At 43.6% G+C, this 25170-nt stretch overlaps 1 protein-coding gene across 1 annotated transcript in view; it reads right to left on the bottom strand.

Moving 5' to 3' along the window:
* ildr2 (immunoglobulin-like domain containing receptor 2) overlaps positions 1 to 25170 on the bottom strand; it is a 137951-nt gene that overhangs the window by 14123 nt on the left and 98658 nt on the right. The window contains exon 4 of the mRNA XM_041210879.1: positions 12121 to 12177. Within this exon, the coding sequence (XP_041066813.1) occupies positions 12121 to 12177 (57 nt within the window). The remainder of the gene's footprint in view (positions 1 to 12120; positions 12178 to 25170) is intronic.

Below are 25170 nucleotides of genomic sequence, written 5' to 3' on the forward strand. Positions count from 1 at the left end.
CCCCTCTCTCTCTTAGCTGCAGCAGGGGCCCACAGGAAAGTTGAGAGAACAGACACCAATAATAATAACAAAAGTTTTAGGTTGTAATTTAGAAATAAAACACTAAAAATGTAAGCTGATGAGAAACTACCAGCAACACCATCCACATAAAACTCAGGAGATTCGTTGTAAGAGTTTTGTACCATTAATCTTTTCTTTCATGACAGTTGGGGCAGAATCTTCCCAGTCCCGAGATGGGAGGCTTGGAGGTGGAGGGGTAGGCGGAGGGCTGGGAAAATAGCGGGACAGCTCCCCGACGCATTCCCGCTGCTGGGTAAGTTTAAAAGCAATGGGCAGGGAGATGGAGTAGCTCCCCGCTGAACGGAGGCAAGCAGCGAATTGGGTGCTTACAGCCTCAATTAGGGACAATATTAGCAGCTAGCCGATATTTTACCAGCAATGGAGCAGCCTCCATGTCTCGTGCAGAGGCTGCCGGCTTAATGGAGGCGGCCTCCCTATGGCAGTCTGGGGACCATTGGAATTGAGGCTCCATCCCCCAGAAATAGAGCTGTGGCCAGGAGAGTTGGCCCCCATGGTCCCAATAAACTATCTGGAGGGTTTTCCTCTCTGATCTGAGGGGGCCTGCCTACTTGGTCCTTCTTAAATTTCATTTTATAGCTATCCGTCGTTTAGCACTAAAATGGCATGATAATTGAAAACTTATTAACCGAAAATCACTTTCCCAATTAATAAAGGTAGGTTACATTTCTGATCTGTAATTTTTACATTTAAAGCCTATTAAAGCCTATTTAAAGCTTTTACCCTAACCAGCCCAAAAGTCTTCTTGCTAACTTACTACTCACCTCCCACTAGCTTCCCGCCTCCTGCTCGCCGCGTCCCACTCCTGACCCCCTCACTGCCTCCCTTTCCTGACTCCCTCACTGTCTCCCGCTCACTGCCTCCGTCTCCTTACTTCCTCACTGCCTCCCACTTGCTGCTTCCCTCTCCTGACTCCCTCACTTCCTCCCGCTCACTGCTTCACGCTCCTGACCCCCTTGCTCTCTCTCACTTGCTGCCCCTCTTGCTCACACTCTTGCCACCTCGCACTCTCATCACCCCTCTCCCGAGCCCTCACTTACATTTCTCCCCCTCTAAAATTGCCTCCATGGGGCTGGAAAACTGTGATCATAGTCTGCTTCTGCCCCTGCCTAAGCCAAACTGATGATGATGCCTTACTCCAATTTTCTCCTAGCTGGTCTCCCATCTTAATAAACTTAAGCTCATTCAAAGCTCTGCTGCCCATATTCTAACCCACATCTCGCTACTCAGCTCTCACCCTGTACTTCCTGACTTACATTATTTCCTATTCCCCCAGTGCCTCGAATTTAAAATTCTTGTTTCCATGTTCTTACTTTAATTCTGTAAAGTTCGCCAGCCTCAAACTGTCAGAGATATTGTTTTTCAGATGAGATGTTAACCTCTCAGGTAGATGTAAAAGATCCCATTGCAATATTTCAAAGGAGAGCAGTGAAGTTCTGCCTGATTATTTGGCGAATATGTATCCCTCAAGCAATATCAGTAAAACAGATGATCTGGTAATCATCACATTGCTGTTCACGAGACCTTGCTGACCACAAATTGGCTGCCATGCTTCGTTCATTACAGCAGTGACTATAGCACTTCATTGGCTGTAAAGTGCTTTGGGACATCCTGAGGTTGTGAAAATCACTATATAAATGCCTATTCTTTCTCTTTCTTTCAAATCCCAAGCCTTACATTCCTCTGACTCTGACCTTTTGTGTAGCTCTCCTCTCTTCACCCCACGATCAGCAGTTGTGTCTTCAGCCACCTAGGCTCCATAAATTGAAATTTTATACATTAATCTTTCCACGTCTCAAACTCCCACTCCATGTTTAAAGCCTTCCTTAAAAGCCACCTTTTTGATCAAGATTTTGGTCATTCCTCTAACACCATCTTTGGCTCTGCAGTTTTATTTATAAACTTATACCTTGGGACTTTTTCTACGTTAAAGTACAATATAAATGCAAGTTGTTATTTTTGTATGCCAATGAGCTGTAATGTGCTACTTAATGGAGAATACCTCAGTACCATCACCTGCATCAAAATGTATGAGGGCTAATGCAACAGCAGACATCATACATATCACATTCCAAGCGAGTTCAGAAATGTAATCTTTACTGGAGAGGTTACAGTGAGAAGGTCATCATGTCACACACATTCTGATCGCACCTCCATATTTAACCATTGTGGATGACAACTGGAAGGTCATTATTACAAGAACCAGCCTTACAGATCCAGAGGACTTGGGTCAAATCTTTTGAATCTATTCATTGGAAAGCAAAGGCCCAATGCAGTACGCAGAATTTCTACATCAGTAACTGTGACAAACAGTATCCCTTCCCAAACAAGCTTGCACAAAATGGCAATTGATCAGTAGTTAAGTGAACTAAAATAGGCAAGCCCCCTTCGTTTCTCAATGTAACTGAATCCCAGAGGGTCAGGACCAACAAATTACTTCAATGTTGAAATCCATATTGCTCCTAGTGCAATCAAGAACAGTGCCAAAAAATCCTAATGTCTTGATAGACACTTCCCATATATTCACCATATACAATGTTATCATAAAGTATATTTATCTTCTGTGGCATTGCACAGGAGAACAGGAACATAGGAGTAAGCCATTCAGTTCCTTGAGCCTGTTCCATTATTCAATTAGATCATGTCTGATCCATTCCTCGACTCCATTTACTTATCTTCGTTCCGTATCCTTTAATGCCTTTGCTTAACAAAAAAAAACTTAACAAGAGACGATAGATTTTAGATTGAAAATTTCAATTGAACCAATGTCTGCAACCATTTAGGAGAACCGTTTCAGATTTCCATTACCATTTGTGTAAGAAAAGGCTTCCTGATTTTACTCAAAAATGATAGCTTTACTTTTTAGATTATGTCACCTCATTATGGATTCATCCACCAGATAAGATAATTTCTCTGTATTTGCTCTTTGAGTCCCTTAATAATTTTAAATAGTTCAATTAGATCACCCCTGAATCTTCTAAAATGCAGGTACTGGAAGCCAAGTTTATGAAACCTGTCCTCATAATTTAACCATTTATGCCCTGGTATAATTCTGGTCAAGCACCCTTCCAAAGCCAATGTAACTTTCCTGAAGTTTGGTAGCCATAATTGAATGCGGTACTCCATATAGGATCTGACCAAGATTCTGTGCAATTGAACCATCACTTCCTTACTGTGATTATTTTTTGTACCTATTCACTAGCTTTCACCAATTTTGGTAAAAATTCCCATTTATCTCAGATCTAAAGTCAGCATTGGCTCAGTGGTAGTATTCTTGTCTCTAAACCACATGATCATGGGTTCAGATCCTACCCTAGAGCCTTAAGAAAATCAAGATTGACATTTCAGTGCCATACCCAGGGAGGGCTGCATTTTCAACACTGCTAACTTTTGAATTTGATGTTAAACCGAGACTTTGGGCTAAATAATACATCCCTTTGTGGTGGGTGGGACTAACACCTGGAAATGGGTGACTTTCCAACTCTTGGCCTTGCCGTCAAACTACGCCATATAAAATTATCCAATTGCAAGCCTGAAGGCGGGTTTGCAGCCTGCAAGCCCGAATATGTTTCTGATGTCCACCAAGGAGGACAGGATAGCAAGCATCCGCAGTTGTTGGCCGTGACCTGGAAGGAGGTCACAGCCACTCATTTAAAGGGCCACCTAGCACACAGTAGTGTCAGGTGACCTAGCAAATGTGAGTTCTCAATACATATTGTGAATTTAGTTCTAGAATATAGCAGCAGGCTTGGTTTTGGGCAAGTGTGAATGTTCATAATATTTTTCTGAAATATGCATAGTCCAAGTTGTTTCTTGCCAGTGACCATAGATGGCATACAATTTGAACATGAATAGGCTGTCAAGATCCTAACATGGAGGAGCTGTCTAGTTATAGCATGTTTTCCTCCCATCAATGGCCAATGCAGGGGAGCTAGGGGAGAGGCATGGAAGGAAGAAGAGCAAGACCAGTCCCAAGATTCAAATCCCTTCCCGCCCTTCTACAGGCTGCGTCCACCAGATCTGAACTCCTAATGCTAGCAGACGGGGAAAGGAGACCTCGCTCTGTGACACGGTCATCCTGGGAGGAGGTGGCAGCAGCGGTCAGCAGGGTGGCATCATGCCTCATACATGGACGCAATGCAGGAAGAAGATGGATGACCTCTCAAGGTTCACCTAAGTCCTCATTATGTGTACTCTTGAGGCAGAAAGCTACAGGGAAGGCTCCAAAATGCTAGAACCTTGTGAGGGCATCTGAGGTCCAAGGCAGCATTATGCAGCAGTGGCACTGTTCTTAGCACCGATGCCTTTGTGGAGTTGTCATAGTGGTTCTGTGGTGCCCAGGTGGTGGGTTTGGGGGGTGGAAGGGGAAGCCACCTGAGGAAGGTGCACAGCATCTTGCCTGTCAAGCATTGTGCTGATCATGCATTTCTCTGTCACCTTGAAGGCAGGATGACATCAATAAACCTAACAGTGTTAGTCAATGAAATGTTACACCCACTTACAGGAAAAGCGTGCCCACGGGATAAAGTGCCAGGGATAGAGGCAGAACTGGAAGTGGAGTCCCAGACCTGGCCATCCCAACTTCACAGGAGGAGGAGGCTTCTCTGTTCACCTCAACAGAATCTGAAAGGTCCATTGACAGACGCGAGATTGGTGGAAGGCATGGGTCTGGTCAGACTGCAGGTGTTTCAAACCAGGGAACAAGGGGAGAGGGCAAGTGCAAGGGGGACTGATGCTTGGCATGCTTTCACAAATGTAAAATTTGTCATCTTGGCACTCAAAAGGCAGGGAAGCTTCCACCTTATGATGTTGCTGCAAGTCTGTTTTAATGGTTGCAATGCGTCAGATCTCATATTGCTCAGCATTCTAATGTTGCTGAGTATTTTGACCTTGCAGACTTGTTGGTTGGTTTCCAATGCCAATTAAATCCCTTTTTTTTCTGTGCCTTCTGCACGGTGCAGCTTCTTCTGTGGAAGACGCCAGAGATGCTGGACCAACAATTGCCTCCAAGGATGAAGAAAAACTCTTGGAGCATGCAGCATCACATCCTTTCTCTGTACCAAGCACCAGCACAGATACTGTTTCCTCGGCAGGGATTAGCACATTGGGACAAGAACAGGTACAATCTGGTGATGGCACTTCACAGTGACACATGCTGATGCTGGAGAGAGTGGTGGAACAGGCTTCGGGCAGTTGGATGAGTGTCCAGGGTGATCCAGTGACTGATTCTGAGTCAGATGATGAGCCTCTGGAGTCGTCTATTAGGCAGCAGGTGCTGGAAGTCTAGAGCAAGGTGTGTGGAGATTTAGCAGATATACCAGAGGGATTGCGTGCTCTGGCCCAGACTGTGGCGGTGTCCATCCAGGCCATGTGCACTGTGATCAGACACTCTTCAGAGCCCCAAGCTTCCTCTGCGGACAGACAGGCAACTGTCCTGGAGGGGCAAACTGAGCACATTGTGGATGCAGTCATGGATATGCACTCTGGCCTGTACCAGCACCCCTGGCTCTGAGCTCAGGAGTCTGTGGGAATAGGAGCAACAGAGGAAGTGGGAGCCTGGACACTAAGCCAGTTAGGCAGAGGATGAGCGGCTACTGCCACCATCTGGGAGCACATCTCTGGGCACTTCTGATGGGGACAGTCTCTCCTCCACCCATCCGCCATTGACATATCCCTCATCTATTGCCACAGCAACAGAAGCTCCTCATGCCCTCTGTAGGAGCCTTCTAATGTGGTGGGGCCCTCATGGCCTCAACCACATGGAGGAAGCCTGGCAAAGTCATCCGACGCAAGGGGAGCAGCAGATCAGCAGCCCCTCTCTAGTGCAGCAGAGAGCAAGGTGGGAGCACTGCACTGGAGCACTAGGAAACGCTTTAGGAAAACTCCTTAATAGTCACCAAGCAGGTCACATGGGTGCATTTTGTATTTTTGTTCATTAGACATCTCATTGTGATCATGCTAATAAACCTTACTTTACTATCCCTTGTTCAGAGGTTCATTAAATGTGTAAGTGCAGTTGAAATTCTTTTGGGAGATATGCATGAGTTTTAATAATTGGGGATAGAGAAGGATGCATCCAATGTCAAGGACTGCATATGGTAAGTGTGCCGACAGAATGGTGACATGAATCTTACATTCTGCTTGTAATGCTGTTGAGACACATGCAATGCATGCATTCCTGAGGTCGGGACTTCATAACCTATTGGAAATTCTGCCTAATCGAGGCATCCTTTGTGTCATTGCCATCCAAGTAATCACTTCCAGGGCCTTGCACCCCTATGTCAGGGTGCTCCTGCACCTTGTCTTTGCCCTCATCATCAGTTGAATAGATGCTATCTGGCGTCTCCTCTTCTTCAAGGCCATCCCCTCTCTGAACGGCGAGGTTATGAAGGGCGCAGCATTGTACGGCCACGAGTGACACTCATGATGGAGCAATGCCCCTCCTGATCTGTCAAGGCATCTGAACCTCATCTTCAATTGTCTGCCCTATGATGATTCTGGTGCTTTTGTGACTGTCGTAGCTCCTCCACTTTTGTTCTCTGGGCCCTCACTGGAGTCATAAGCCACTTCTTCAATGGGTAACACTTGTCACCCAGGAGCCAATCATTCTGGGCATCAAGTCCACTGAATATGTCTGGAACCTGGGTGTCAAGCAGAATGTACAAGTCATGGCTGCTGCCCAGGTACCTGCACATACCTGCGTAATCCATCGATTATGGTCACAGACCAGCTGGATGTTCAATGAGTGAAATTCCTTCCTGTTAATAAATATACAGGTTGGCCAGCTGGAGCTTTTATGTGCGTATAGTCAATCACTCCCTGGACCCTGGGGAAACCCGCGATTGCTGCAAACACTCAGGCTCTTTCAAGTTGACTCTGGCAGTCCATCGAAAACAAAATGTAATTACCTTCCCTTCTGAACATTGTATCTGTGAAGACCTTGAAAAAAATGGTGTGCAACAGGCTGTGTAATGCTATGGAGATCTCCACATGCTACCCAAAAGGATCCAGTTACAAAGAAATTCAGCGTAACAGTCAGCTTTACAACAACAGGCATTGGGTGACCACCAACACAGATGGACAACATGTCACAAAGAGAGGTCCTGAGAGCCTGTGTCTCATCTGGTATTGTGTCTCAGTCAACTGAAGCTAGGTCAGTCTCTGCCTATACACACAAGGGACAGCATAAGTCCTTCTGCACCTCTATTGATCATGATGATTGCATAATCTTCTTGGTGCTGCACAGCTCTGCCACCCTCATGCACCACCAGGCATCCTGAACCTCCCGATCTGCCCTTCTTCCTCTCACTGTCAATCTCTTCCTCCTCCTATCCTCCTCACTGGAGGATGTGACTCCCACAGAGATAACTATTCCCATGTTTTCCTTGGTAAGAAGGCTGTGTTGCTGGTGAGGGTCTAAATTCACCTTCCAGCAGGAAGAATAAGGCTTCAAAATAAGAGAAGTACAAAATGGAAACTCCACTTTTTTTTTAATAAAGCACTGCCAGTAGTCACAGCACCCTGAAATGCTGAGTTCAAACTCAAGACTCAGCTGGAGACTTTAAACCCGCCCTAACAAGATAACTCTTTAAAGAATCACATGCTCCAAGCACTTTATTGCTCCCACCTCATATTCTTTGAGTTAATTGGGACATTAACAAGCTTAAATATCCAATTTAATTAAATTTGAATAAGGTAGGTGGGCTCCCGATTTCTAGGCCCACACACCTGCCGTATTATCCCAGATAGGGCATGAAGACATTGGGAAAGTAACTCAACATCATCGTGCATGATATTACATCGGCATGGGCACGGGACAGTCCTGTTCTCGGACTGTACTATTCATCCCGCTTCTCCCTCAGATGTTCAATGATCCCGTGGTGTTACTTTGAAGGGTAGGGAAGTTTTCTCCGGTGTCCTTGTCAGCATTTATCCCTCAACTAACGTCACGAAAAACAGATTACTTTCTCGTTTCTTTTGGTGGGATCTTGCTGTATGCATATTGGTTGCCACGTCACCTACTTTACAACAATGACTACATTTTAAAAGTACATAATTGGCCATAAAACATTTTGGGATGTATCTGTCAGATTTTTATATAAAATGCCAATTGACCAATCTTAATAAAATAATTCAAATAAGTGAAAATGTTTCATTCCATGCTGTTTTTTCTGGCCTTTCAGATACTTTGGCTTATTTAGATAAAATTTGGCCTCTTCCAAAGGGAATAAGCCAATCAAATCATGCAGTTGCCAATCTAGGAACATTTCCAGATAGCTCCAGAACCTATTTATAACATTTTCCCATAGGGAGTACCTGAGCAAAGGCTTTAAAGGGACTAGCCAGTTTAGTGGTTAACCACCATAAGTGTGCTTCAATCCCCAGACTCATGAGCAACATCTGAGATCAGCTTGTACATATAAATAAATGCATTGTTCAGTATAAATAGAACACACATCAAGGTCCAGTGGATCAGAGTAAATAAATCATTCATGTCACAGCTGACATAATTATCTCATCATTATAGCACTTGTGAATTATGCTGTCCTGCATCATTCAGTAGTTTATTTTCCATTATTCATGGAATTCTGACATGTATTTCTTATGAAACCCACTCAAAGTATTTTTTTCAAATCAATAGCAAAATATTTCAGGTAGTAAATCTCTCCTGGGAATAATGCACAATTTACCTCGTAACTCTCTTGATTTAATCAGACCATCCTGGCATTAAACAGCACCACACAAGATCAGCAGCAATAAGTAAAGCAGCAAGCAGGAAATATTGGTTCATTTGTGAGTTCTACCCCAAAACTATGCTACCATTCCTTTGTTTATAAAGCCCTTTGAGTGGTATGGTGTAAATCCACACCACTTTTCCTTTCCTTCTATAAACTACCTCATTAGTAAGTGAAATATTTTGATCTATCACTTCATATCACTGACTGCAAAATATTTTTGCTGCCTAATCCTAATATTTTCATTAAATTGATGCTGAGTTTCTCAGTGTAATCTTAATTCAGTTGATAGCATTCTCGGTTCTGGATTCAAGGCCAGATTTAAGTGAATAATCTGAGACTTTAGTTAAATTAAATTAAATTTAATTAAAGGAGCATTGCATTACTGAAATTGCTACCTTTGGTTAAGGCATTAAACCATGACTCTATCTGTCCGGTTCCAATGGATGATAAAGATTGCATGATAGCATTTGGCCACCATTCTTCTATCAGCCAAAGCAATTCATTACTGCTTGGGACCTTGTGTATAAAACAACTCATATTTAACTACCTAACAATAATTATCTTTCAAAGTCATGTATGTTAGAGTTTTGGGATGTTTATAAGAAATAAGGTAGGATGTCATATAAATGCAAATTTTATTAGATTTTGATTTGCAACTGCTGTTACTTTGTGACACATGGAAGTAGTTACTTCTAGTGTACGATGCTTCAGAGCATGGCAGTTCTGCATGTGTGATCTCAAAGCAAAATTGATCTTTCCTTTGAGGCTCAGAGAATTCTTAGATTGGTGTTTTAGTTGCATTATCTTTCTCTTACTTTTCAGTCAGTTGCTCTCATATAGGAATTCCAATAGTGGATAGATCTTTCCCTCCAATAAATTGTTAATTTAATGCATTCACAATGCCCTCTGCACTTTTTAAACAAAATTAATCTTATCTTTACAACAGGCCTATTTACAATGTTGCTATATAAACAAGCAGAGGAAATTTTCCCGCTCTGACTTAATCAGCTACATGATACTGAAAAGGAAGCTATGGAATCAATAGTACATTAGTAGCCTGGACTGGAACCTTGTTTTGACAATGGGAATCAGATAAATGGTAACAGCTCTGACCAAGGATCAATGGTTCTACAGAGTTTGGGTCTGTCCAGGATCTCCTACTGTTCACAATATTTCCCAAGCTGTATGGACAGGTAAGTACGAGAGAAATAAGCAGCATTCTGAAATGTCTGAAACAGTTATGCAGAAAGATTTAATGATGATAAATATCAAGTTATGCATGTTGAAATAGGAAGTATGAAATGTGCATAATGAGTTATTTCACAATAGGCCAATAGAATGTGGAACTAGGTGAAAGCTAGCTTCCTGGGATTGTCAATGGCACCTTTTTCAGGGTAGGTTAGTAATTCAGGGAAGTGAAAAGCCTGCAAGAAAGCTGGTCAGCACCAGCTGGAATCTTTTGGGCCTTATGACTGAGGTACACACTACAATTACCAACCAAATCATTGGGGAAACTCTTGGCAAAGAGTTGAAAAAGGAACAAGATTTTGGTGTGATTATTAGTTACTCATGAAAGTTTCTAGTTAATGTGATACTGTTATTAACAAAGTTAATAAAAAACAAAGCTAGATTTCAGAGGTCAGGTCAAACTAGTCTCTGAATGAAAGCAAAAAACTGCGGACGCTGGAAATCCAAAACAAAAACAAAAATAAAAATACCTGGAAAAACTCAGCAGGTCTGACAGCATCTGCAGAGAGGAACACAGTTAACGTTTCGAGTCCGTATGACTCTTTGAAGAGTAATATTTTTATTTTAGTCTCTGGATGCTCAGGTTAAATTAAAAGAAGTGGTGTCATTATGTTAGAATTGTTCCCATTGACTCCAGGATTAACATTGGTTACAACTCTGTGAGGTAAACAAGGTGGCATTGCTGGAGGCACCAACACTCAACTAAGAAGCAGTCTGGATCTTCTGGAGGCAGATAACTATAAAGAGGTTGAGTGCTCAGCCTGTTTCCCAATTGATAGCCTGTAAATGTTTTCTCCTATTAGTAGATAGGGCTTGGTGGTCAAAGATTAATTGCAAAATTAATTGAAACCAACTATGCATGAGGTTAAAAAAAATCATGATACAAGAAAGTAACACTTTCTCCTTCAACTTTCTGTACAGTTAACAAAGAAATCCTTTATGAGTGCTAAGGTGGCTTATTTGTGGGAATGTGACCTTATTTATGTGAGAATATAGATGTTTACAGGTGGATATTTGTATTATAGATTGTCAAGTAGATCATTTTGATGACCCCAAGTAAGTTAATATGTTAATATATCACCCCAACACCATGAACTCTTCTACAGTAACCATTCATGTGGCACCTTATTGAACACCTGTTGGAAATCCAAATGCACTACATCTACTGGTTTCCCTTTATCTACCCTGCTTGTTATATCTGCAAAGAACTCTAATAAATTTGCCAAACACAATTTCACTTTTACAAAACCATGTTGGCTCTGCTTGATGATATGATATTCTAAATGCCTTGCTACTACCTCCTTAATAATGGATTCTAGCATTTTCCCAATGACAGATGTTAAACTGGCCTATAGTTTCCTGCTTGCTGTCTCCCTCCTTTCTTGAATAGTGGTGTTACACTTGTAGCTTTTCAATCCATTGGCACCTTTCCAGAATCTCAGAAATTTCTTAACTTAAGGGAGAAATGATCCAGGATGGTGAATCTTACCTCTTACATCATTGCCTTCTGTTCCAAGATCAACTGTGTAGCTCTTCACTCTACCCCTTCCAATAACTGAATGTCCTTTTTGAAATAGGGAGACTAAACTGCATGTAATTCTTCATATGTGGTTTCATCAGGGCCAAATATTGTTTGAAAATGACCTCTTTAGATTTATACCTTATGCCTCACCCCAATATTCTGTTTACCTTGTTGAAAAACCTGTGAAAATGGTACTGATGGTTTTAATAACCTGTCCTCTAAAACCCCAAGATCTCCCTCCAATACTTTCAGTATATTCCAACTTATTACATTACCCAGATCAATCTGTCCTCTGCCAAGTCTCACATTTCCTTAGGTTAAAGTGCATCCACCATTTCTGTGCAAACTTGCCAAGTTTGCCAAGATCCATTTGATACATAAATCTCACTGCAGTCCAAAAAAAACATTAAGATAGCAATCTGCTTGAAAGGTCAGGCCTTGTGATCGCAAATAAACAGTTTCATAGTGAGTATAAATTGGGGGAAGGTGGGGTGGTGTGAGAGATAGAATAGACTTCAGAAGAAATACCAGTACCTGGCATAATCTCTACATCAAAACTGGGCAACAGATCTGCAACCACTTCACTCCTACCTAGAAAATCAGAAAGAGAGAGAAAGAGAAAGAGAGAAAAGAGAAAGAAATATGATTACTAAGCATGAATTGAGTACAGTTCAATCTGTACTGGTGACTGATACATGCTCAGTCTTTGAAACTACTGATGCTGGAGGTTAAAGCTACATTTGCTAACAATTGTGTTTGTTGAAATCAATGCCATTGACCAAAACAATTACCTCCTGTGGAAACTGCAGATTAGAGTAACAACAGTGCATATAGATTTGATTAAACACATCATATTGAAAGAACAGAAGAAAAGAGACTACCCAAAAGACGTTTGAAAAAAATCTGGATCACCAGGATTTCAGATAAACAATAACAAACTTCCCATTTGCTGTGGTGCACAAGACTAATAGGCATTTCAATTCATTCGGAAGTTTAGGTATAATGTTTCAAGATGAAGAATGATAGTACAAGGAAATGAAATATTACCCCTTTTTTTTAAAACCAGCAGTCAGGATCATGAACTTATGAATCCATTTTAGCATGGCTTGGGCTGGAGTGTAAACTCTATATGTTCAAACTCTTCCAGCATTGACCTAGATTTCATGCTATGTAATCAACTTGAGGGGAATTATCACTAGTTTGTTCTAGCTTTTACTCTTTACAATCTTTATATGGTGGTAGTCGTTCAAATGATTATCAGTGTTACTACCTCTAACGGTTGAGGATTACTGATGAAAGGATGGAATAGGTAATAAAGGGAAGGGTTGGCAGGATTATTGATCCATCGTCTAATTATTATTTTTTCTCATTCTGACTGATAACTACAGCTGGCAATGAACCTTGAACCAAGTAATATTCTAGCAATGTTCAAATTGAAACCATTTTGGATTCCCTGGTATTACATGACTGGTGGATGCCATGTTCTCTGAGTTATTAGCCATTGCTTATAATGCATGCTTTAAATTGGCATGAATTCAATGAATTATACTGAAATAATCAAAACAGATATTACACTAATATTTCCTCACTTATTTCAAGTATTAGATCGAACTAAGCCAGTTCATTTCTAGTGTTTTAACTTGAACTTGGGACTGAGCATTGTTTAAAAATCTAAACTGCAAAGTACTGAACGCATATTTGGATTCGTGGCTCTGTTTTTTAGTAAAATAAATTGGTGGGGAGGCAGAGGGCAGGAGGGGAGGGGTTTGTGGTAAAGATCAAACCATACTGAACCAAACCTGGGTCAGATCACAGTTCCTTAAATACACACAAAATGACAATGCTGGTAATTGTTGTGGAACACAGCAGCATGTTCAAAAAATGTTGTCATTTATTGCCACAAAGAAGCACCAGATGGCACTGTTATATTGAAAAAAACAGAACTTGCATACGATCCGGGTTAAAGGGTAATTAATGAACAGTTGAGGTTTTGCTTGGAATTGCTTTGATACACTTTGTGAGATTCTTTTTCAATAATGTGTCATCCTTGCTAATGTCATGTTTTTTGTCACATTCTTAACTTTTTTCTTAAAATAGTAGATTCATTTCAGTGGTTCACTTTTGAGATTCTCTTCAATCCTAAACTAGAGCCATCCAAAGAGGCAAAGGATGATAAATGTACCAATAATAGATGTAAAAGAACAATGCTTACAAGAGGTGTCTTGCTTTCCTTCTTGCATGGATACATTACACAAAATAACCAATAAAAAGAGTAGTAAGAGATTTCTTTAATGGCAAAAAAGTCAAAATTGGAAACCAAAAAGAAATTAAATACTGCAACATATTTGTGGCCATATTTGCAGTTATCTTTAATGATGCGGTACCTACTATGGCAACAAAGCAATAAATGAGCAGACTATGAGCCAAACTCCTTCCAATAGCATAATTTTTAATGGACTTACATTGAATTTGCAACACAGAAACAAACCATTCGGGCCTGTTAGCCTATGACAAAGTTTATGCTCCATATGAGTCGCCTCCCATCCTACTTTAAATTAAATAATGAGATACTCAAGGAAGCTTCCAGCTGATGGTTGGGCAGATTATAAATACTTCGCAAATAGTACTGGGGCTTGGGTAGTCTTGTAGTCTACAACCATTTACAATTGAACGATCCTCACAAGAATAGCTGGCATTGCACGAAATTGCCCCTTTAAATATAACTGTCCACAGATCATCAAAGGCCAAGGCCTGAATTTTCAGCTTGCCGGGCAGGCGCGATCAGCAGGTCCGGGAGCGGCTGGGAAATTGACCGCCAACCACAATCAGCCCCCGACCATGATTTTCACCCTGGCTGGCCAATTAATGGTCAGTCAGTGTGCAGGGTGCGCTGAAAAGCTCAGCGCTGCTGGGTTGGGGGTGGGAGGAGGGAGAGTGATGATGTCAATGCGAGCACAGGGGAGCACTGGCAGAAAGCTCCCTGAAGACAGAGAGCTGCCTCAGGGAGCTGAAGACCCGAAATCCAGGACACAAAGTTTATAAAATCAGGAAAACAATGTTCAAGCATCACAATCAGGGACATGAACGTATAGATTATAAAAATGCCGCCCACAGACTTCCAATTTTGTTTTATTTAATAACAGAAACCTCACCTCGCCCTTGGATGAGGTTTAATGAAAAATGTAAAGGCCACCTGGCCGATTCACCCATCAGCCAACCATAAGGTTGGACGGGCCATGAAAAATCAGAGACGATTGCGCTGTTAATGGGCTTAATTTCCCTCTTAATTGTCGGCGGGCACGCTTCCAACTTTTGCATGCGCCCGCCAACCATAATATCACGTGAGCTCGGGATGATGTCAGGGTGCTCGCCCATTGTCATCGCACACGATTTCATGCCCCATCAGGTCGGGTGTGTAAATTCAGCCACTATACATTCAGACTGACTGCACTAAGGTTAATTAGTAGTTCTCAGTTTGCTGCCTCTGTGATTAATCAGCATGATCAAAATGAAAATGAAAATTAGAAAATGAACATTCAGTAAGTCTATTTTTCATAAAATTCTGACAAAAAAGCCATTAGCTCTATTAAATTTTATTATTTAGTATGCCTACAATAAATTAAGATATTGCAAATACATTTTCTATTTTTTTAAATGGATCAGTAATTGCTGTATTTTGTGCTGGCTTAGCTCATTTAGTAGTCTTTGTACCGAGTCAGATGGTTTTCAGTTCAAACTTCACTGCAGCCTGACCGAATGGGTGCTGCTCTTGGGAAGAGGGTGTTAAACTGTTCTGATGGGTCAGGATGTTAGAGATCATGTGGCATCTTTTGACAAAGAACAAGGATGGACTAACTTCAAACTTCAGCATCAGCCACTAGCACCAAAGACAGATTGACTAGTCATTAATTTCCTTGCTGTTTGACTGTTCAGCATGCTGACCATGCTTCCCTGTATAACAAAACCTTCTGCACTTCAAAGTAATTTATTGTAAATAAGTTGCTTTGAAATGTTTCGGAGAAAAATATTCCAAAAGTATTTCTGAAGTAACAAGATATAAAAGTGTGCAATTCACTAATTAAAGCTAATAGCAGATCATTGATAGGAGGTTGACTGGTCCAATCCTCACCTTAACAAAAACAAAAATACCTGGAAAAACTCAGCAGGTCTGGCAGCATCTGTGGAGAAGAGCACAGTTAACGTTTCAAGTCCGAATGACCCTTCAACAGAACTAAGTAAAAATAGAAAAGAGGTGAAATATAAGTTGGTTTAAGGTGGGTGGGTGGGTGGGTTGGGTGGGGGGGAGGTGGAGTTGGGACAAGAAGAGCTGGATAGAGGGCCAGTGATAGGCGGAGATGACCAAAACATGTCACAGACAAAAGGACAAAGAGGTGTTGAAGGTGGTGATATTATCTAAAGGAATGTGCTAATTAAGGGTAGAAAGCAGGTTGAGCAAGGTACAGATAGCCCTAGTGCGGGTGGGGTGAGGGGAAGGGATCAAAATAGGCTAAAAGGTAGAGATAAAACGATGGAAGTACACTTAAAAATAATGGAAGTAGGTGGGAAAAGAAAAATCTATATAAATTATTGGAGAAAACAAAAAGGAGGGGGATGATCAGAAAGGGGTGGGGATGGAGGAGAGAGTTCATGACCTCAATATTCAGTCCGGAAGGCTGTAAAGTGCCTAGTCGGAAGATGAGGTGCTGTTCCTCCAGTTTGCATTGGGTAAAGAGACCTTTGAAGAGGAATCTGGAGGCACCCTCCCTGAAGTCCCATCACAGCACTCACCCATACCCTCCACCAATGCAGAGACACACACCTCGGTGGGACCTAACTTTAGAGTAGCCTCGGGATCACAATCTGGTGAGCACATCGCACTGTCTGATCCACAGCAGGTGGCGGCAGGGACTTCCCAGGTCCCCGGCACTTGGAGGACTGCTGGAGGCCAGAACGTTGCTGAGTCTGAGTCAGATAATGAGCCTCTGGACTCAGTCATGTCACAGTTGCTGGAGCTGCAAAGACAAGCTCAGGAACATCAGGAAGGGATGTCCGCTGCACTCCTCAGATTGCAAGGCACGATAGAAGAGTTCGTCTGCCTTCAGTTTGAGGTGATAGTGCCAGCATGCCAACACACTGAGGGCAACACTAGTAGGATGGCAGCCGCCATGGAGACCTTGGTCCAGGACTTCACTCCTGCACTGGCTCAACTCCATCACTGATGCCATAGTTGGCCTCCAACAGTGTGTATGCGAGAGGGGTGCCAGGCAACTCAATCTCACTCCAGCTACCTCTGCTCCTTGAGGAGTCAGCCTGGGGTCTCCGGGCACCCATTGGAGGAGGCTCCGCAGGTGCACACTCTGGGCCCATCCATCCAGGTGACTCAGAGAGTGTCCGGCCCATCCATTTCCCCTCTTCCTGTGACCTCAGCAGCTCTAGCTCCACAGACCGAGGAGGGTGTCACTGCCACACAGCAGGACCCTGAAAGCAGGCCAGGACCTCCAAGCCCCGGCCCTCCAGAGGACACCTGCCAAAGTCATCATAGACAGGGTGTAGCAATCAGTAGGCTACCTTTGTGGACCTCCGCTGTGGATGTCCGGGGAGAGCCAAGATGTAGCAGCAGGGTTAGGACAGTTAAGGAGAATTAGTTGCACAGCCTGAGCATGGGCGTTAATCATGTACATAATGTTCACTATTGTCAATTATCTCCCAAGAATGTCTCCCTGCCTATGGCTCCTTGTTCTAATGAGCAGTGTTTGTGTCACTCAGATGTGAAACCCTTCTGCGCAAGATAAAGGCAGATGTCTCAGTCCAGGGCCTCTTCCCTGTGCTTTGTGCAGCATTCAGACCACAGTAATTGGTCTAGCCTCACACTCCCTGGACACATTAATGATGCCTGCACTTCGGCAGTGCTTGTCATTGCTGCCAGAATGTAGTGGGCAGGTGCCACAGTGTTGTCTCATTCTCTCTGTGTGCTCTCAGCACCTTTTATGGAGGGGCTGGCCCCCATCTCTTCAGTATCTGTGGCCACTGATGCTGTGTTCCAGCTCCTGAAGGGCTCTGGTGCTGAAGGTGGACAAAGCACCAGATGCTTCTAAAGTTTCACAGCTGTGAATTATATGATATGACCCTGATCACGGAGCACAAGCAAGCTGCCCTTGGCCACACAGGAGTTAGACATTCTCAGAGGCTGTAAAGATCTATGGAGTGGCCTCACTGCATGTCATCATCACCCTCCTGAAATCGAGTGAATATTATGGCCTCCGCTGTGTCTCCATGACAGGAGCATTCTCACAGAGGGTATTCGCGCTGCCATAAGCCAGACTGGAGTCAAACATTCACAAATGCGATGTGAGGAACTATAGGGTCACCTCACTGCAAGTCATCATCAACCTCCACAAACCTAGCAGCTATGAAGGCCTCCTGAGCACGCATGCCTCATCTAGTCAGTGTGAGGGCCTCGACTCTGTCATTTTCTTGTCCGAGGAGCTCCTCAGCCTCATCCCCGTCAGCATCCTACTCATTGGAGGAGACGTGCAGGCCCTCCATCTCCTCCTCAGCCAGCTTGTCTCCCCATAGGAGCACCAGGTTGTAAAGGGTGCAGCAGATGACAATGATACATGATACCCTCTGCGGACTGTATTGCAGGGCTCCACCAGACCGGTCCAGGCACTGGACCTCATTTTCAGCATCCCGATGGTTTGCTCCACTAAGTTGCGAGCTGCAGCATGAGCCTCGTTTTACCTTCACTCTGCTGCAGCCTGAGGCCGCCGCATGGGTATCATCAGCCAAATCCTCTGCAGGTAGCCCTTGTCCCCAAGGAGCCAGCCTTGCAGCCTCTGTGGACCCAGGCAGAGTCCAGGGATCTGTTTCGACTGAGGACGTAGGCATCGTGCACATTCCCTGGAAACTGTGCATACACCTGCAAGATGCATTTCTGTTGATCGCACACCAGCTGCACATTGAGCTAATGGGAGCCCTTGCGGTTGATGTAGTCCACTGTGTGTAGAGACAGAGATCTGAGCACCACGAGTGTCAATCGCACCCTACATCTGTGGGAAACCCAAGATCTGGGCGTATCCAATCGCTCTTGCATCCTGGCTGTCCTGGGCCTGGGAAAAATGCACAAAGTTGTGTGCCCTTGGGAAGATGGCATCCATGACCTCTTGGATGTATTGGTGGGTGGAGCCTTGCAATATCCCACAGAGGTCACCTGTGGAGCCCTGAAAGGAGCCACTAGCGTGGAAATTGAACGCCGCTGTCATTTTCACAGCCACTGGCAGTGGATGCCCTCCATGACCCCATGGTGCAGTAACTGGCTGATGTGAGCGACCAGCTCCCTAGACATGTGCAGTATTCGGCGACACTGGTTCTTGGTCATCTGCAGGAATGAAAGCCAACATCTATAGACCCTGGGTATCACTAGGCGCCGACCAGCAATGGCTCGCTGTGGCTCTTGGGCAGCATGTGTGGGTGCCCCAGCCATCCCTTCTTCCTGAGTATGCTGCTCCTGCCTCTGCACAGCCAGAGGACTCTGAATTCTTCGCGCTGTGTAGGCCATCAGGTGTACAGCTAGTTCACCAGGCTCCATGATCCTGATGTACTGCTCCTGCTGGATGAAAGACTGAGACACGTGGTTAGCATGGGTGTGCTAAGAAGCAGTTCTGTTGAAGGGTCATGAGGACTCAAAACGTCAACTCTTTTCTTCTCCGCCAATGCTGCCAGACCTGCTGAGTTTTTCCAGGTAATTCTGTTTTTGTTTTGTGCTAAGAACCTCTCCTGGTTAAGTTTGACGGCCCCTGAATGCTTCCTGGAGAGTGCTGGCCACCACTTGGATGGCCAGATTAGTGTGCTGCATGGCTGTCCTCACAAGTCACCTCAGCAGCAAGGCTGCACTTACCCCCTGATCCCCCCTCCCCCCCATCACCAGTCAGACAGGGCGGCACTTAACCCCAACCACCCGGGGTCCCTGTAGCCTACAAAGCAACAGGCAACCCTGGCGAGCTCTGCAGAACATTGCTGTGAACTCACCTCCAGTTCAGCCAAAGTGCAGGCCGCAAAGTGCACGTCGCCTCTGTGCTGTTGTGATGGGCGATCCAGCCGGGGTGCAAGAGCCTGGCGGGTTGGCCTGAAAATGGTGCGCTGATGTATTACAATGAGGTTGCCAACGACTGATGGGGGGAAATGTGGCCCGTTGTTGGCGGGCTGAGTGGACAATCACTTCCTGCCTTCCTGAAACTGATCGCACCATATTGTCCGCTCACGCCATGTTTCATGCCCACTGCCAGCGGGCAGGGAAAATTCTGCCCTCAGTGTAATCGCAATGTTTCTGCCAGAATGGAATAAAGTAAAACTCTCGCAAATACTTGAGCATATTTGACTATTATATTATTTTTCTTAAGATAATTGTGGATGAAGGAGACATAGGGCAGAATCTTCCGGCTGGCCTGTGGGTGGCGGAGCCCACATGCCAGCGCTTAAAATGTTGCACGATTGTCCCGACGTCAGCGTGCGGCATCACAATATTTCGGTCGGCGGGCGCGCTGTGCAGTGGGACGCACACCCGCCATTAATTAAAGGCCTTGTTAATGCCATGAACTCTCAAACTGATCAAGATTTTGAGGGGCCTGTGCGAACTTTGGCTCGGCGCACGGGCCCAACAGGCAGGTGGGTAAGTGATTTTTTTTTACAAACCTCATCCAGTGGCGGGATGAGGTTTGACATCGGGTTTAAAAACTTTTAATAAAGTGTTTGTGTTCTTCACTAACATGTCCCATCTCGTGTGACATTTTCACATGAGGGGGACATGTTAATGATTTTTTAATTTTTCTATTTTTAGAGTTTCACAGAGTTTCAGCAATCTCCCTGATGCAGCACTTTGCCTCAGGGAGATGTGTGCTCTTTTGTGCGCATGCGTGAAAGAGTGCACTCTGACAGTTGGGGAATCCCCCCCACCCCGCCCACACACTTCCTGTCGGGCGACACGATGGGCAGGCCTTAATTCGCCCGCCACTTAAAATGGCAGCGGGGTACGTTTCAGCGGCAGCGATCGGCTCCCTGCCCACCACCGAGTCGTTCAGGCCCGCCCATCAAGGGCAAAATTCTGCCCATAGTGATACAGTGCACTATTGGAGGGATGTGGAAATTATAGAATTTCGGCCCCTTTAGCCCTAGCAATTCAGCCCACGAAGGGCAGGCAATTCTGTTCTTTTGGATTTATATTTCTTATATACAAGTTAGTCCTGTTTTCTTCAACTCTTGAATCTTAAAATTTGGTATGAACTACTCTTGGCAACATTGATTCACTGGTGGAAAAATCTGACATCAGAATACCTTGATCTGCTTGTAACCACCATTTGAAGTGTATTTCAATTAATAGGACCATTGATTCAAATTTTAATGTGGCATGCAAAATTCTATGATGTGCACCTAAGCGATCCATGGCTACAAGAAGCTTTGGCATTCTTACACTAATTCACAGTGTTGTGAAAATACCAACAGATTCTCAGTACCAGAACAGCTGGGCTCTATCAGTCCGAAAAATAAACAAAGTGTCTCAAGGATCCCAAGGAATGTGAAAACAATCTGAATGAATTAGTAGGTAGCAGAATTAAAAATGCCCATAGGAAATATCATAAAAGGAACTCTAAAGCTGAAGGTGCACAGCCCACAAGAAAAATGCATTTGCTCTTGATTTTAATTTACTTCTTAGAACAGTGTCTAATCTGCACATTCACCGGCTCACTGGATTTTCATTTCCAATGTCAAATGTCATACAGGTAGCATATTGTAATATTTTGCATGGCCTCTTATATCTGCAATCTGGAAAGTTTTTAAAATCTGATCCAATATTCCTTAAGGCAAACCTGTGGGGCTGGGGGTCGGGGTGGTGGGGGGTAGGTGGTGGATTGTGGTGGCTGCTAATTTTGACTTTGGGCCTTCGTGTTAAACAGGCATTGCTGATTCAGCCACCTGTTATGCATCCCTGGTAAGTTTGAATTCCATTGAGGAAATGTGTAATGGGCAGAGAACTGATATCGCCTGTTTTACAGTAGCATCCAGAATCACAGAATCACACAGTGCAGAAGGGGCCCTTAGGCCCATCAAATCTGCACTGACACGTGAGAAACACCTGACTTACCTACCAAAACAGGTTAAAATTACTCCACCATCAGTGACAAAAGGTTAAGACAGTTTGTTTTTAATAACAACTTGGAATGTATATTTCAATAATAGGACCATAAGACATTGGAGCAGAAATTAGGCAATTCGGCCCATCGAGTCTGCTTCGCTATTCAATCATGGCTGATAAGTTTTTCAACCCCATTCTCCTGCCTTCTCCCCGTAACCTTTGATCCCCTTACCAATCAAGGACCTATCTATCTCGGTCTTAAATATACTCAATGACCTGGCCTCCACAGCCTTCTGTGGCAATGAATTCCATAGATTCACCACTCTCTGGCTAAAGAGGTTTTTCCTCATCTCTGTTCCAAAAGGTCTTCCCTTTACTCTGAGGCTGTGCCCTCGGGTCCTAGTCTCTCCTACTAATGGAAACATCTTCCCCACATCCACTCTATCCAGGCCTTTCAGTATTCTGTAAGTTTCGATCAGATCCCCCCTCATCCTTCTAAACCCCATTGAGTATAGACCCAGAGTCCTCAAACGTTCCCCATATGTTAAGCCTTTCATTCCTGGGATTGTTCTCGTGAACCTCCTCTGGACCCTCCCCAGGGCCAGAACATCCTTCCTGAGATATGGGGCCCAAAATTGCTCACAATATTCCAAATGTGGTCTGACCAGAGCCTTATAAAGCCTCAGCAGCACATCCCTGCTTTTATATTCCAGTCCTCTTGAAATAAATGCCAACATTGCATTTGCCTTCCTAACTACCAACTCAACTTGCAAGTTAACCTTAAGAGAATCCTGGACTAGGACTCCCAAGTCCCTTTGCACTCCAGATTTCTGAATTCTCTCCCCACTTAGAAAATAGTCTATGCCTCTATTCTTCCTACCAAAGTGCATGACCTCACACTTCCCCACATTATATTCCATCTGCCACTTCTTTGCCCATTCTCCTAACCTGTCCAAATCCTTCTGCAGCCTCCCCGCCTCCTCAATACTACCTGTCCCTCCACCTATCTTTGTATTATCTGCAAACTTAGCCAGAATGCCCTTAGTTCCTTCATCCAGATCATTAATGTATAAAGAGAAAAGTTGTGGTCCCAACACTGATCCCTGCGGAACTCCACTAGTCACCGGCTGCCATCCTGAGAAGGACCCCCTTATCCCCATTCTCTGCCTCCTGCCAGACAGCCAATCTTCTATCCATGCTATTACCTGGCCTGTAACACCATGGGCTCTTATCTTACTGAGCAGCCTCCTGTGCAGCACCTTGTCAAAGGCCTTCTGGAAGTCCAAGTAGATAACATCCATTGGTTCTCCTTTGTCTAACCTACTCGTTACCTCCTCAAAGAACTTTAACAGATTTGTCAGGCATGACCTCCCCTTGATGAAACCATGCTGACTTTGCCCTATTTTATCATGCACTTCCAAGTATTCCGAAATCTCATCCTTAATAATGGACTCTAAAATCTTACCAACGACTGAGGTCAGGTTAATTGGCCTGTAATTTCCCATCTTTTGCCTCACTCCCTTCTTAAACAGGGGGGTTACATTAGCGATTTTCCAGTCCTCTGGGACCCTCCCTGACTCCAGTGATTCCTGAAAGATCACCACTAACGCCTCCATTATCTCTTCAGCTATCTTCTTCGGAACTCTGGGGTGTAATCCATCTGGTCCAGGTGATTTATCCACCTTCAGACCTTTCAGTTTTCCTAGCACCTTCTCCTTGGTAATGGTCACCACACTCACCTCTGCCCCCTGACTCTCTTGAACTTTGGGGATGTTACTCGTGTCTTCCACCGTGAAGACTGGCGCAAAGTATCTATTCAGTTCCCTCGCCATTTCTTTGTTCCCCACTACTACTTCTCCAGCGTAATTTTCCAGCGGCCCAATGTCCATTTTTGTCTCTCTCTTATCCTTTATATATCTAAAAAAACTCTTGCAATCTTCTTTTATATTACTGGCTAGTTTATTTAATCTTCGCCCTCCGTTTTTCTTTTTTAGTTGTCCTCTGTTGGTCTTTGTAGGCTTCCCAATCCCCTGGTTTCCCACTGCTCTTCGCCACATTGTATGCTTTCTCTTTAGCTTTTATGCTGTCCCTGACTTCCCTTGTCAGCCATGGTTGCCTCATCATCCCTTTATTATGCTTCTTCTTCCTAGGGATGAATTTTTGCTGTGTCTCCCAAATTACTCCCAGAAACTCCTGCCATTGCTGTTCCACTGTCTTTCCTGCTAGGCTCATCTCCCAGTCAATTCTGGCCAGCTCCTCCCTCATGCCTCTGTAGTTGCCTTTATTCAATTGTAATACCATTACATATGTCAATAAACTGTCAATAATCTCTGCATCCCAAAAGCCAGTGAACTGCATTTAAAAATTAATAACAACAACCTTAATTATCTAATTTCTTTGTGAGACAGACATGCAGCAGCAGAATTTCTTACAGCAGGGAGTAATCCAAAGTGTCTGAGGGACAAATTGATGGACAGGTGAATGAACAAGCAGAGGGATATATTGCAGCAGCTTGCTACAGCTCTTCAATTCCCTGAGATATACCTAGAGACTCCATACTGGTACAGAAAACGTCAAATATAAATTATAATAATCAATAGTATTTAGTATTGCAAGAAGTTTGTGAAATTTAGTATTTTTTTATTTTTGTACCTAAAAACTGATTTCAGCAGCAGATAAGATTTAACCACTAGTAGTTATTTTAACCAGCTATTATTGTTGTTAAAAATGTGTTTAATATGTAAATAATGCAGATTGTTAAAAATGAGCATAAATGTTAAATTACTGTAGTGTAACATGCTGTAAGCAGTAACACATGTAATAAATTATCCATTACAAGTACAATTGAGCCACAGGACATCATCTCAGTCTATCAAAGATCAGCCGTTTATCCCAATGACTAGATACTCACTTGTCAGCATCACCCACTCCAAACCAAGATGGCTAATAGAATTATCATTCTCTCTAGCAGTCTTGGTAAACTGGTGTGAGTATTGTTGGTAGGTAGGTGTACCTAGCACATGACTAACAGGAGCTGCAATGCATGCTATGCACTTAGAATGCCAAGAAGCAATCTCACCACTGCAGGACTAATAATAACTTTAAACCCTTTTACATTTGCAAAAGAAAATTATAAACATTTGGTATAATGATTCTAGTGTTGTGAATTATAAAATCAGATGTTTTAAGACCATAACTTTTTACTTGAAAGAGGGTTATGATTTAGGATATATCTGTCAATTTAGGATAAATGAGAGGAACATGTGATCTGTGCTGGAGTCTACCTGACTGTAAAAGCTGGGTGGTAATTCGTTAGGCTCAAAGGGAAGACTCAAATTGTGCTGTTCAAAGGGAGGTGACTGATATTTACATTTGAGGGCAATCACAGTTGTTACTATGCTCACAATCGAAAGGTTTTGAGCTTCCTGAAACCCACTAAGATGTTACTGGTATCA

This window comes from Carcharodon carcharias, chromosome 18 (assembly GCF_017639515.1).
Source record: "Carcharodon carcharias isolate sCarCar2 chromosome 18, sCarCar2.pri, whole genome shotgun sequence".
NCBI classification, from domain to species: Eukaryota; Metazoa; Chordata; class Chondrichthyes; order Lamniformes; family Lamnidae; genus Carcharodon; species Carcharodon carcharias.